Source organism: Xylocopa sonorina, chromosome 18, assembly GCF_050948175.1.
Source record: "Xylocopa sonorina isolate GNS202 chromosome 18, iyXylSono1_principal, whole genome shotgun sequence".
NCBI lineage: Eukaryota > Metazoa > Arthropoda > Insecta > Hymenoptera > Apidae > Xylocopa > Xylocopa sonorina.
In genome coordinates, this window is record NC_135210.1 from 4,017,196 (window position 1) to 4,032,798 (window position 15,603).

At 44.7% G+C, this 15,603-nt stretch overlaps 1 protein-coding gene across 9 annotated transcripts in view; it reads left to right on the forward strand.

Moving 5' to 3' along the window:
* Positions 1-289: 289 nt before the first annotated feature.
* Galphaq (G protein alpha q subunit) overlaps positions 290-15,603 on the forward strand; it is a 31,853-nt gene continuing 16,539 nt past the window's right edge. For 2 of the 9 annotated variants that reach the window (XM_076908316.1, XM_076908312.1), the window contains exon 1: positions 295-2,208. In XM_076908316.1, the coding sequence (XP_076764431.1) occupies positions 2,091-2,208 (118 nt within the window). In that variant the 5' untranslated portion in view covers positions 295-2,090. Of the gene's footprint in view, positions 2,209-15,603 lie in introns of all 9 variants that reach the window. The other 7 variants (XR_013102715.1, XM_076908308.1, XM_076908317.1 and 4 more) reach the window with 6 other exon arrangements.

Below are 15,603 nucleotides of genomic sequence, written 5' to 3' on the forward strand. Positions count from 1 at the left end.
TTAAAGGAACTACGTCTCGACGGAGCCGGGGAGGATTGATGGAAAATCGCGATGCCCGTTTCAAACGTGCGATTGACACGGAAGAGAGCAGCGTGAGAGAGCGAAGGGGTAAGAATAGAGGCGAGCTAGAGGCGAGGAAAGAAGAAATACAGAAAGGCAGGGTGATCGGGGGTGACCCGGCTGTGGAGAAGGAGAGGAGCGCGGCGCGATAAAGAGGTAAGAAGAGGTGGAACAGAGAGTGAGAGAGGAAGAGAGAGCGTAGGAGAGTGCGCGCGTGATCCCACGGAGCGAGTAACAACGGTAGCCGTGTCGCTGCGAACCGTCGGAATCGGTCGGTTCTACAGAGACGAGTATAACCTATATCTGAAACGCCGCGGCGGGCGCTGTTACATTCTCCGTGTCTCCTCCCCGGCGGGTGGCGGCCGCACCTCCTCCTTCTCACCGATTTTAATCTCGTTAGCGGACACGTGCGCGCCCCCGCGCCTATAGACCACTATACGACGACCTACTGTGCCGGGGCTTCGCCAATCTGGTTTGGTCTAACAGGATTCTCGAACGACCGAGGGTTGATAAAAGGCTGCGTACCGAGCGGGCGCGGCGCGAATCGCAGGAGGAGTTGCTCCGCTCGAGGTGTGGGCGCTCGTGCAGCAGCGGCAATAACAGCAGACGACCTCGTCATCGTCTTCTATTCTGTCGTCCCCGGTTCGTTGTTTCCGTCTACGTTCTCCTCGTAATCGTGTTCGCCGTCGTTTGGCATACGTTCGCGTGTAGGCTGCGTGTGTGCGCACACGGTGCATATATTCAGTGTGGATCTATCTCGTCGCGTGTGCGGTACAGAAAGAGTACCCTAAAGAGAGATAGAGAAAGAGAGAGAGAGAGAGAGAGAGAGAGTGTGCGAAAAAGAAAGAGAGACGGAGAGCGTGAGGGAAAGAAAGAGAGATAAGATTAGTGAACGAAACAGAGAGGGGGTGAGAGCGAGCGAGAGAGAGAGAGAGAGAGAGAGTGAGAAAGAGCGCTAGGGAGAGACAGCGAGCGGCCGAGAGAGAAGGAGATAGAGCGCCGGTGGGTTACCACACCCAACCGCGCCGGGGACCGAGTGAACGAGTGAACGTGCCGTACAAGAGCTCTCTCGCGAGTAGTACGCGGGTACAGCGGGGGACTTAGGGACCGACGGTCGAGATTCGACGGAGTACAGTCGGGACTCTCTAGATCTCGATCCAACGGACCTCGCTCTCGCGAAATTCGTCTCTCACTGGGAAATCGTCGGGATCGCGCCACGAGTAAAGGCTGAACGTGTGCGCGCGTGTCTCCCCCGCTTCCTCGACGTCTCTCGCGAGTGCGTTTCACGTTATCGCCGCAAAACGTCCGTGCGTGGACAGGGAGTAAAGGAAAAAAGGGGGTGGAGAAAGGTACGAGCCGAGGGCCGAGGGCTGGACGAGAGTAAAGAAGAGAAGAGGAGTCGAGAGGGCAGACACAAGCTACCGGCCGAGGTTCCCGTGCGTGTGCGTACATGTGTTGATGTGTCGCTGGCGTCGTCGAGCCCTGCCAGGAGTGCTCCGTCGCCGCGTGTGCCGTCGTTGTTGAGAATACGGGGATTCCGGAGAAGCATTCGTCAAGTCTACGTCTACGTCTACGCCTACGTTGTGATCTTTCTCGTTGTCGTCGTCGTCGCCGCCGCCGTCGTCGTCGTCGTCGTGGTCGTCGTGGACAAGTGGTGGTGAATCGTGCTAGTGGCGGTAGTGGTGGTGCAGACGATCGGGAAGAATTTCATCGGCTCAGCCAGGACGAGAAGGAAGGCAAAGGAGAAGGAAAACCACGAGAACGGCGACGAGATATCGTCGCTCGTTCGCAGTGGCAAGGTAATATCGGCCCGACGACGATACCGTGCCGTCGAGCCCACTGCTGTCTACGACAAACCTCGCCGCTCGGCAATCGCTCGCCACCACCGCAAATCGCTCGTTCCCTCTCTCCCTTCCTCCCTCCCTCTCCTCCCTCCTCCTCCTCCTCTTCCTCCTCCTCTTCATCCTCTTCCTCCTCATTTTTCTCCTCTCTTCCTCCTCCATCCGTCGAGGATCCTGCCGTCCTGAACTATGGCGTGCTGCCTGTCGGAAGAGGCGAGGGAGCAGAAACGAATCAATCAGGAGATTGAGCGGCAACTCCGAAAGGACAAACGAGATGCCAGGAGGGAACTTAAGCTGCTACTTTTGGGTATGTTTAGTCATTGATCTGGAGCGAAAACCTTTCGCTCGACCGTTCGCTCTCTACCGTTTTTTTTTTTTCTCGCTTACACTCTGTCGTCCCGTAGCTTTTTCTTGCACGATGTATCATTCCAGTTCATTTTCTTTTCTAGAAGATAGCTACGCTGCGGTCTCGCGCAGCGCTCTTCCATTCTGATCTGTCCTCGCCACCGTCTCCGTTCGGAACCGTGGCGGTCGTAACGTCGCGATCGAATTATTGGGTGTGCCGTCTTTTTCTCTTCATCCTCGCGATGCCTTCTCGTTCCACCAGCGTCCCTTCGATTCATTCACCTTCCTACCTCGCTGATGTCGTGCCTTTCGACCGGATCTTCGTCCCTGCGCTGCGTAAGACCGATCGGAGAGCACACGAGTGTAGTTGACCCAGTCTAGCCGGCGTGCGCTTGACAGTTCCGGACTATAGTCGGTATACGATGCTCTCTGTCGGGCTTTTCCGCCAGCCCGACCATGGCACACGCGGTTCCCTTTGTATGTTCCCGAAATCTCGCACGATTTCCCATTTTCTCCCCTCGTCTCCTTCTGTCGAGTCCCAACAACGCTGCCGCCGTCCGTCGTCGAGTGGAAAATTATTGCTCGTGCATGCCTTCAAAGTTTCGTCGCGAGCCCTCTGGGTTATCACGCGTTGCTTAATGTTGCTGCCATTGCACGCGTACGTACCCGCTCGCGATCACGCATAGATTTCTCGAGCTCGGCGACACGTAAAGAACGTATTTAGAAAATTGCCAAGATATTAAAAGCCGCTTTATTATTATCGCTGCTTTGTGGGCTGCCGATCGAGCAGATCGATTTTCTCGTACGAGAAATTATCCTGGATATGATTTTTATTATAACGTTCCCGTTTCGCTCTCCGCGCCATGGAAACCCGACAGAGGAAAAGAGAGAGAGAGAGAGATTACCTATCTCCGTTTAGCAGGAATGAAAATACTTTTTCTTCCCAGGCGATGGAAATTAATTCGATGCCGTGTCTCGACGGTAATCCACGGTATCAGTAAACGAATACTTTACGATAGACGGGAGGAGAACCGATTCTAAAATTAGTACAGTTATCGAGAGGTTCGTGCTGATCTTGCGTGTACTTGTATATCTTATCCATCTACGCGGCGTCGTGTAAACTTTTAATTCCCCACGATCATTCGACTCGCAACCAATCTCAGGTGGAATAATCGAAATGTTTTACAACGTTCAACCGCGCGTTCCGATCTTAAAATTTGCATAAAGAAAGAATGCCGCGGGAGGAATGCGAACAAGCCTTACCACACTGTTCTTGCTCGGCTCCCTATCGAAATCGCGGAGTCGCACAACGACCCTGGCGCGTGCAAGATTCTCGGGTAGGGATTTCTAAAATTTTATCGAAATTAGATTACGAACAGAGTTTTGTGTACGTAACCGTTACCGTTGAATCATTCCGTATATTTCAGTACGTTTGTTAGCAAAGTATGATTCACGTGCAATAATTAGTTTGCATTGCATCGGACACGCTTCCGAGTACTAAGCGAATTAGTTTTCGTACTTTTTAACAACGATTACCGATATTACATTTCTCCGCTTTACGAAGCAATTACTATTCTTACGCTGTTTACATTTCACGATATTGTAATTTTCGAGACATTGAAATTCTTCAAATAATACGTCTTTTATTGTCCACTAAAGTTGTTGACCCGCGCGATTAATCCAAGTCATTGACGCTATTTTGCATTTCACTCATTGTACGCAATTATACACGGAAATGGAAATAGAAAATTATTCTAATCTAAGAGATTTATTATCGACGAGCATACTTAGTATATCAGAAATCAAGTCGAACACAAAATATTTAATAGAGAAAACAGTATATCAATACATAGATATTCGTGTCAGAGAAGTATAAAGAATATATATATATATATATATATATATATATATATGGATCGAAGGTGTCCATCTCTGCGAAGGGGTCGAACAACCAAAAATCAGTGGAACATCATCGATGGCACAAGATTCCTGTGCAGCCTCTCCTCGCAGCGGTTGTTTAAATATGACGCGCAATAAAATCGGTAATGCGATCCAAGCCGGCCGGTTTCAAATCCCTTTGTCGCGGATACATCTCGCCACCGAGAAACTCGCCTTGCTTACGATCCGAAAAGTCGCTGCTCGTTACCGCTTATTGTCTCACCGGGACACTTTCATGCCTTTGTGACTTTATGATTCACGCGAGGCTAGTGTGCATATTTACCTAGCTATCCCCGCAAAATGAAACCCGAGCTAAACGTGCTCGAAGCGGTTTTTTATCGGGTGTCAGCGCGTACACAAGCGTCCCGGGGATCCTGCTGCTCTTTCATGCGAGTCTCACCCCCCGAAACCCGGTTTTTTCACTCCGCCTCGACCTGTTGTTCCACCCTTTCCGTTTCTTCTTCTCGTTTCTCGCACTGTCCCCGTGAATCTTTGACGAAAAACAGCGCAATTGATCCTTCGATGGCACAGATTAAAATTGCACCTGTAAGACATCAATTTTAGAAAACCTAGATTCGTCAAAATTTCCCAGAACTTCGTTACACATCATCCCTGTGCGGTGGGGATCAGAATACACCCACAGTATCCCCTGCTTGTCGTAAGAGGCGACTAATAGGGGCTAGACAGGGTTACCGAACACGTAGAAAAGAGTTAACGAAAGGTATCGCATAATGATTTATATCACTGTTCCAGTAAACGAGCGATAATACCATCAATCGAGTTCTCATATTATCGATAAGACTCTTATATCGATAGTAATCTATCTCTCGAGAGTCAGAAATTGTCCACAGATTTTCTGCTTGGCGGTGTGTCGACGCCCTTAGCCCTCATTGTTCAAGGGTCAAACGTGTACGCACGCTTTCGACACGGCCAAAGCGTCGTCCACGTCACCGATTATAGGTTAGTCGGAGGGCGCGCGCGTTCCACGCCACGAAGTTACTCGTAGGAAATTTCACGCGAGCGATGCCCGCGACTCTTGTTTGCGCGTGTACACGCACCGCTTTATCTAATTCTACGTTTCCTCGAGATAATGACCTAGAAAATAGTGGTTACGATCCCGCCTGCTTCGAGGCTCGCGTCTTTTTCCGCTCGAGTTGTACAGTACACGCGTCCCTCATTTGATACAGCTTAAGATAGACGCATAACCTGCGTGGAGGAAGAACTAGACAAAGTGCTCAGGAAAGTCTCTGAAAACTAGCTTTAAGATAATTTAATATTCCATAAGAAATCTTTTCGTCCACCAGTATAATAATATATGTCGAAGAGGTTATGTTTTTCGTATATTATCTTAGGACTAGGAGTCGAAAACTGCAAGGAAGTTGATCATTCGATGTTTTTAGAATAGGTAGTTGTAATAATTAATTAGAGAAGATTTAATAATGGTTTCTTCGATTTTCTCGCAAGGGTGCATTTGAAAATAGTAGAAACCATTCCCATTGGATTGTTGGCCAATCGATTCGATTTCGATGATCGATCACGGCGTCAACTCGAACTCGCGCCATCGTCCACATTCGGTAGCATGGCGTACGCGTTTGCACAGGGGAAGCTTTGTGTTTGATTGCTCGTCAGCGTTACCAGAGACGAAATCTTCGTGTTACGATACGGAGAGAGTGAAATATAGTCGACGTAGTTGGCCATTAAACGAGAGTGATGTTTCTATTCTAAAATCCGATCGATAGTTTCTGTCCAGCAATCCATCGTTGCCGACGATCGCTGCGAGTAACTTTTTCTATTCTTAATTGTAAGTTAGATCAGGTTAGACGCTTAAAACGTTCTTTTTATCGCAGGCGTTCAGATTCTAGATATAGAATATTAGCTGTGGCATTTCCAGATACCCTTTTCGCAGTTTACCAGGAGTTCGTGTATGCACGTAAGAAACCTAACCTCAAAATCGATACTTGCGTAGAAAAAGTGCAGTGGTAAAAAAGGATGTAGAACTAATCGCGTTAGAATAGCTCACTTAATCATGGGTCACGATTAAACAGCGAAATGTCGAAAGTAACGGTGGAAAAATCTTTACTCCCGCAGATAACCTAAAATGGTACAGGAATGGTGAATCCGAGAGCGACGCAGAAACTACTATCGCGTACGTTTATCGAATTCCTCGAGTAAGGAAACTGATAACGAGATAAAGTGCGTGCATCGATGATATTGTTTTTAATTTACATATCAACCGTTCGTTCTCGCCTTCGAACGACTCGTCGTACAGCATGCAATCTGCTCCTCTTATCTCTGGATCAACGGCGTGCAAAATTTTTTGCGTATATGTACAATCTAATAAGAATCTGTAAAAACAAATTGCACGCTCTTTGCGTACGTGCAATTTACTTGCATCAGATCCTTCGGACTTGCGCGAGCTAAGCGTTTCACGCTTAGTCCTTGCGAAAATAAATAATTATCTCTCGAATAAATTTGCTTGCCGGAGTGACTCACTTTTCTTGTATTTTACACGTGAGCTCATACCAGCAACACTTACCTACACAAAGCATTCAACACCCGTTTCATTAGCGTTTAATATCCGTCGAGAGTGAAATCGCTTACAGTTCCCGGTTTATTGGTTTACATATAAAAGAAGAAACGCTTGAGAAAAAAAAAGAATAGTTAATTGCAATTGCAAATATATTCTGGACACAATTTAGCCAAGTATCCTTAAAATGGATAGTTACGAACGTATTCAACCAGATTAGTTTTATAAACTGGCAAACTTTCGTTAATTAACATGTGATATATATACTCCAGCGAGTTTTCCTCGTTAAGGCGCTGGAAAAATTGACTGTTATGCAGTCGCTAAGTAATTCTTAACGATTCGTTATCGATACGTTCATTTTTGTTGATAACTAATCGTTGGTTGCTTGATAGAACGTTTCGTAATTTTGATAATGGAAAAATCACGTACAGGTCATCTCGAAGTAATGAGGTTCCTCTTGAGATTCATTTTTCAACTAATACATTTCATTTCCTGTTATTATTGGAGAATATTATCATGATATTTGATTTCGATTCGCCGTTACTTACAATGGATCTTCTCTGAACATGTATACCAAAAGAAATGCATTATTTCTCTTTATAGAACAGCCTAATATTTTTCTCTGGTACGGTTAGCACAATTGAAAGGAGCTCTGGCTAAAAATTCCACTGAAATTCGTAGACTTATCGTTACGCTGTTCATTAGGAACTTTGTTTGATAAAGCAATCAAACATATTGCACGATAACGCGAGAGCTCGTGTATTAAGAATATGACTGTATAAGAGTATCAACAAAATTTTTTCTGTAACTCAAAGAACACTCCTCGTTTTCCAACTAACGCCAGTGCACTCTAGAAAGTATAGTGAAGCAAAAACGAAGCCCTCGTCGTTTCCAATCGTAGTTTCAGAATATTCAGTTCAGACTGAATATTCCTTTTCCTTTTTCTTTTTTTTTCCAAGAAGAAAAAGGAATACAGACACACGCAACAGACTTTGACGAAAGTAAACGTGGCACGCTAAACAGTTTCCGTAAACAAGGCATATTACTTGCCGGATCGGAATGCCGGTCGGTTTTTCTTTGCGATCGTTTGTATTTCTAGTCCCGGAGTTTGGAGTAAGTGCAGAAATAAGTTTCAAGCATTAACTCGGACTCTGTTCTTCCGCCCACGAGGACGTGAGTAGCGTGGCGAGCGTGGAATAATTTTCTCGGCCGCGGTCTCTCATAACTCTATTCATTGTGAACCGATTAAGTTCTTAACCTTTGACGGTACGGTATTATCATAATAGTGTCGCTGCACGAGGATTCCTCGCGTGTGCGCGACACGGGCCAGCGTCGATCCTGCGGTCAGAATTCGGTTCTTCCGCGTGCTCGCCAAATCGTTTCATCGAGTCTAACTTTTTCGATCGCCAGTCGTTACTCGATCGCAGGAAAGCCACGGTGCCGTAACTCTCGGAATTTAAACAGGTACGAGTTAGAAAGTATTCGCACGCGAATTAATCAAGGACCACGTGTACTCGTGAAAATTTCGAAAACTCGATTTTCACATTTCAATCATACTTTCCGGGTAGACTCGCCCTCCTTCCGGTTCCACGGCAATACCCAACTGAAATTAACTATAATAAACGCAAGCTATTACGCAAGCACTTTTAACGAGGCATTAGTAGATTCTCCACGAATGTTTTTTAAATTCGTTACATATTCAGTTTGTTAATGTAAGAATTTCCATTTCGTTGGCCGTGCGCTACGATCATCGAAAGAACGATTTCTCGCGAGGTGACAATTAGACGGGGAATATTATTAGCGCGGTTATTCGCGCAGCCCCGGAAGTAGTGACATTAATGATTGCGGTCGCTTCCGTGCCGCTTATACCAACGATATCGCGATATCTAATGAGCGACCTTCGTCGCAGCCAGGAATATGGGGAAGTTTTCGCTCAGAGATTCTTATGCAACACCGTGAATTGACGGGCAAGAATGGAACACGACGAACGGAAACGCAACGAGCTGTATCTACGCGTAGAACACTCGATGCGTCCCATCGCGTGTTTCGTTTAGCAATCGTATTCATGAGAGCTTCGTTAATTAACGAAGACGCCACGCAAAAATTGTTTCGAGCCAGATCGTTCGGTTTATAGAAAGCTTGTTTCTTCTTCTAACCGTTTAAACGGTCCCAGTTAATTCTTGGTAGTTCTGTAACGATCTCAATCGATTTTTTTACTCGTCGACGATAATTTCAGACACGACTTTCGGAGAAATTACGTTACGCATGGAATAGATTTGCAGGAAACACTTTAAAAGACCAGTGTACTCGATGTACAACGATTGGCAAGGAGAGCAAGTGCAAGAGCGATACGTATACGCGACGAGGTCGTCTTGATTAAGAAACCACTTTCGTTTAAGAAGAAGATGATGCGGAAATAGAAGTGGCGATAAGAAAAAGAAATCGCGATTGATGCTATCTCGTCTGGCGATGCGTGCGTAACAAAAGATACTGATCAGCGCTTAATGCCCAGCGAAAGTGTTAAATAAATAGCAAACTGCCGCTCGTATATCGGCATGTATCTACGACACGTAGGTATCCTCGTGAAAGCCATAAATCTCGCGTCTCTCTCGTTCACCTTTTCCGTCTACGATTATCCGTTTCAGAGCGGAATAGAGGAGTTGCGTTAGACCTTCCGTTTCTGCGGTTGAAACGCAGCTACTTCCACTATTTCCGCTTGATCTTAAATGAGTCAAAATCCGTGTCGTTTCAAACGTGAGTCGTCTCAATAAAATATTGAACGTTTCAATTTCATCGGGCCAAGGGAGCACGTTTCTTGTTGCTCCTCGGTTCGACCGTATCTTATCTTTTAAAATACAGTCTATACGTGTCGAGAGAAATGATAATCAGCGTGCGATATAAATCGAACGAGCTACTACTCGCGTCAGATGTCTCTCGCGTTTCGCTCCACTTTCTCACCGTCGTTCGCCAGACGCGTCCTCGTCGCCAAGTAATTATACTCGTAGGATGGCTTCCGATATCGTTCGAAATGAAAAAAACGCGCGAGATAAAGGCGAGTAGAATAAGAGATTCGAGTTGATATCTCATTTTTCTCTTTCCTTCACAGAGCAGATTAAATGCTAGGCGGTAAATATTCGAGGCGACCTGCGACTTGCTCGATTTTATTACGATACTACGATACTTTGGTGCGTCTCTGAAATATAGAAAATCTAACGCTGCTCGTTACGAGCCCAGCGCCAGGGAAAATACATAAATGAAAGTATTAGCACCGGTCGAAAGTTTGAATCGTGAAAGTCGCGCGGATCCGAGCGGATAGATAATGTTTATGGGGATATTAAAACGGCCGAAAGGATCGAATGTCTCCACGTTCGGTTCCACGATTTTTTAGACGCAAGCTGCTGCCTACGTTCGGCTGCAATCATTTTTATTCGTGTTCAACTAACCCACACCCTTTAGACAATCTCGCCTCTGCTACTTGCTCCCGTTTATCTGCACATTTCAAGAACGTCGAATCATCACTTAAAAAAGAATACGTACACGGTTTTACTAGCGCATTACCGCTGCAGAGAGTTAAATCCGTCCTCAAGTGTTTCGGAAACACGTGAACTGTGCATTAAAATAATGTTAAACAATAAACAGAGACCGCCTGGTCGAGTTCGTATCGGATTATCGAGCCGATTAAAAAAATTCGAACTGATGCCGATTTTCGTAAAAATCGACGCACGAAATTTCATCTCGCCAATCGCAGCCGATTAGCTGGCATTTATGCGTGTCTAGATACGGGCATGAGTGGTAATTAACGATCGGATCGTTGGAAATGGACGATAAATAAATAACCAGGGACGAGGGGAAGATCTCGCGTACGAATGTATGGACCGTGCTATTTTCGTGCGCGCACTGTTTGCCGATCGGCCGCGAATTCTTCTACTTCTTCTTTCGTCAATCTTAATCTTTTTCTTCTTTCGACGAAATTAATTTTAGCACGGCTGTGTATAGCTGCCACACGGCAACCAGGGCACCGGAAACGTATCGAACTAGAAATCTGTTCAGCGATGATCGCATTCCACCAATTCCACGCTTCTTTCACCATGGAATTAACTATAATCTGTCGATGTCTCGAACAATCTTCGTATTTTATCACCGTCCGATGCTCTTTTCTAGGAATCGTGCGAATTTGGCCCATTTTTGTAGCAAACGAGCGATGTACAGTCGTTTTCCTAAGACTTTAATTATTTTTTTTTAATTTCTCGCTATATTCCTTCATGTTTTATTAGATGAGATTAGATTTTGAAGGTAGAGGATTATTTATAATTAGATTAACATAATAGATTGGTTACGCGAGAGGAGCAGGGGGTATCATCGTTTTCTGCATTTAATAATAATTTCATTGTTATTTTATTGCCGGTTTTTTGTGCGTCAGGTCGATAATATTGCCCGGCTATTTATTTTTAATCGATGCTCATTCAGTCTGACCTGAACAATGCATCTGGCAGGGAGTGTGGTCCTAAAAATAATTTTTACGCTCTTGCATCGCCGCTTTTATGAATCAAAGTATATACCAACACTGTCTTGCTTTGTACAAGCGTCGCGTGGACACTTTTGCAAGTTATTTGTGATCTTAGTACGGTGGTAAATCGATTTGCGAGCGACACACGACGCCACGACCAGTATGGATGCGCCACCGTTGATATTACAAACTTTGCTTTGTATCATTTAAACTATTAGTTAACAAAAAAAAAGAGGAAAACAGAGTTCTATAAAAAGATACGATTAATTCCTCGAAGTTAAAAATACGAATTCGTCTCGCCTGACGTGTATCCACTTTTAAATCGAACCGAATTCCTCGTAAAGAAAAATTCATTCAGATTGCAGGCCCACGAGGTTACACGAATTTTTCCGCGCCTCTAATTGCCTTTAAATAGGATAGAGACTGCTCTATTGAGAAACATGGGCGATAAGAAGCCATCTCGAGAGATCTCGCTGGTAATGGAGGATCGCGATGCCAGGGAACGAATAAAAATTAGTATCGTTGGTCCAAATCGTCCGACGTGATATTAGTTAATTGTAAATCGCGCGAGAGGTCGGTCAGTCGTTAATGGCACTGTGTCCAGCTCCATTGATGTTGTAATATGACATTTAATTGACAACGGCTCGCCTGCTTGACCGTTTAACTTCGTTTAAACGAACGAAGATCCATAGGTTACGAGGTCGCACGGAACATCTTGACTGATTTGCCTGCCAGTTCATTATTTACCATTAAAACCCGATAATCAACGGCAAACTAAATATTCTATGCACGTTATGATTCACGCGCCGTTCAAACGGTCGCGATAATCTTTATTAAACGCCTCGGTTTTTCATACGCTCGATTTTCATGCGAGCCCGACTCTCGAGGGTGTTGATAAAAGCATAGTCGAAGGCCAGACGAAGTCTACAAGTTAAAAATAATTAACGGAATCAATCGGATTTTATTTTCGCGGTTAAGTCTAAAAAGAACAATCTGTTAATTTATGCTTTCTTTTAATTATTGCTCGCAGACAGTTTATACCAATCTCGTAGCGCTCTATCTTAGTGCGTTTGTTGCATAACTAGCAGTAAATCGGCTCTTTGTCACTATAAATAGAGTATTGTGGGATTTGTATAAGTTATCTGCAAACAGTTATTCATACAAAGAAAGAAATCGCGCTATCAGTGATAGTTAGCGATAAACGAGAGAAATTCAAAGCTTGGCAGTGTCTGTCTTTCTTAATTAAAAAACATCGCGCGTTAAAATGAATGAAGGATTTTTAATCGATGTTCCTGCACGAAAGCCATCTACCGCCCCAGTCGAGCGTTTCGAACGTTCGTATTTACGCGCGCTTTCTTCCGCTTGTACGCGAGCACGCTGTGTCACGCGCGATTGTGCCGATGCGATTTTGAACTCCCAAATCGCGATCTGTGATCCCAATTAATCGGTTCCTTCAAAACGGAATACAAGTTTCGAGCTCCGTTTAAGGGGAACGTCGACTGCTTCCAATCGATTCATCGTTTTTTGTATGCGATCATCCCATACATGGCGTTGCTTAACCTCTCGACCACGAATCCTCTCTGACAACATCGGAAGCGTGTCGAAATCGTGCGAAGTTTAGGTAACCATTTTACACGTTCTAATCGATCGTAGACTCGTATATAATAGAATTTGTTACATATCGGTGTTCTTAATGTTAATAAGTGTTTTTCGAAAAACAGCTCGTGCCAAGAGTAAACCCGAGTGCATCGTGGGGCCATGGTGGTCACGGGTGACCAGTCGTGAGATAAACGAGCCGTTGATACGGATGTGGTCTTATTAAATCATATCGCTAAATGTTTTATCGTTCTATGCATAGAAATATTGGAACTCCTAGTGTGAATATCCCCTTCTCTAGAGAACGAACGTAGAAAACTCGCGTGGCAGTCGAGTGTGGTAAGTGTTGTTACATACCATAGTTCTCGATGAGAACTTTCTTTACGTTTTTGTGTCTCTTGTGTATATATATATTTAATTCGATGTAACTAAAGTAAGACTGCGTCAGTGTAGTTAGCCATTCGAGTATCGTCAAGCATTTTTGTAGGTTAGAAATCTGAGAGATACGACGCTACATTGTACGTGTTCAACACGTACTGATTTTCGTTTCTATGTTTGTGTATTGCTTTTACTTAAGAGATTGAGATGTTAATTATTATAGACGCATGCGTGTTTCCCTTTATTTAATCGGTATAAATATCAGTTCGAACAGTTTATCGAGTCAGATATGAATATTCTAAAAGCAGGTTTTCCTCTCTAGGAATTCGATTTGCATAGGTAATAATGAAAGAACAGCGTCGTCATGTGGATTCTGGCGACGACGAGATAATGTTCAGTTGCAAATAGTAATAGTAATAAATTATACAGTATTACATTCCGAAGCTTCTTACTGTACGACTCGTACTCGAGAGGGACTTTCGATTCAAACCGTTGAAAAATATAAAACTACGTATCACACGTATGGGTTCGAGCTTCTGTTGCAAGGTGAGATGTAAACCTTGCCATAAACCATACGATTGATCAATTGAAAATACGCGATTACGTTTGTTGCATTCTCTTATTCAATTTTACTTGCGACAAGGCGCAACTTCCACGTACGTAGTAGATTCAGGTTTTGAGATGGAAAAGTGTGTGCCCACTTTTCATTCTCGCCAAGCTTGCGTTCTCGTTCACCATTCCAGGTGCTCTCACAATTGCGTATTGCGTCGAATGCAGGCGGCGTTCCAATCGGCAGTGCCAGAGAAAAAAAGGAAGAATTCCGAGCACGGTCGTCGGGATTAATTAAAAACTGTTTCGGAAATCAGCCGGCACGGTCGTCACGCCCGTCGAGATTGCAAAGTTGAATTTACAACAGATAATGTCGCGTGTCAATTTGCTCAGTTGTCTTTCGTCGAAAGGCCTTTCGTTCCACGGCGCGATAATTAACGGCGATTAACTGTTTATTACGTTCAATGGGACCGTTTCGGGTATTCGGTCCTGTGAAGTAAGGCCTTGGACAAATTCCTCGCGTGTACGTGCATCGATGATAACGATGGAACGCGCAAGGTTTTGTCATCAACACGAACCCTCTCTCTCTCCCACGGTGTACTTTTACGACTCACAAACGCGTATACAATTAACAGATTTTCAGAATCATTTTCCTCGGAAACGAAGATCCCTTTACTCTTCGCCTTTATTTTATCTCGCCTTCTAGAATCTCCACTTAACCAAACACTTTTGAAAGTGAAAGGATTAATCAATTTTTCACCCACGCATTTTATAATTTGCAGTGTCTTTGAAGACTGCAGTGGCATATAGATCGATTCGATAAATGATCCCACGACGAATCTTGTTAATAATTGAGGAACGTTGAAACAATCCAAAGGCGAGAAGTTCGCCCAGCGTGTGTTATTTCGAAACAGCTGAAACGATTTCAACGATACTTTGTACAGGTGTCTCAAATACTGGCAAGTAGCGTACAATTGGGTCACCAAATACCGAATCAGTCATCGAGCGTAACCATTTCTTTCCGACCGACGAGATACTTGCCGCATTTCGAGCGTTCTCACCTGTTATGTACGTAAATGGAGTTTCGCGTAATTATATGTTAACACGGGCAGCGACTCTCGAGCGTCATCGTCGTATCCCAATTTGCAACTATTTAATTGAATTTACACGTAATAATTGCTATCACATCGAATGCTGGCGAGCGACGCGTGTGTTCACAGACGAAAATTGCCATTATCTCCTACAAAAATCGTCAAACGACTCATACCCATCGCTAGTAAAAATAACATCGATAGTGTAGATCAAATTAACATTCAATGAACATCACTATCGGCTAATAGGCATCATTTCAAAGTTGTCTCGCGAAGAACAAAAAATTTCACTCAACAATTACACTTTCCGTACTCCACGCTACCTTGTCCCGTTACGACCAAGTCCAGCAACATTCTTCCAACCACGATCAGATACCTATCTTCAATTATCCACTGTCTGAACTCACTCGTTCAGACAAAATCGCTACGGTTATCCTGCATCAACCCCCGGCAACCATCGCGCGCATTCATCTCGAAACTTGACGAACCTTTACGGGTTGTCCCACTCTCGAATCTCATCTTTCCATCCTCTTCCTCGATGGAACTGCGAAACCCATTCGCGATGGCTCCAACTGTAAGGGTGCTGGTCCGTCTCCATAGATATCGGGACTTCTCGCGGACGATCGGGGGCAGAAATAATGCATGGGAGGTAACCGCGAGTAAGCTGACGTGCAAGGAGACGACGAGGACCGTGGTAAGAGGATGATCGGAGAAAAACGGAGCAGCTGCGGAAAGAATACACGAGGGAGAGAGAGTGAGAAGGGTGGCGCG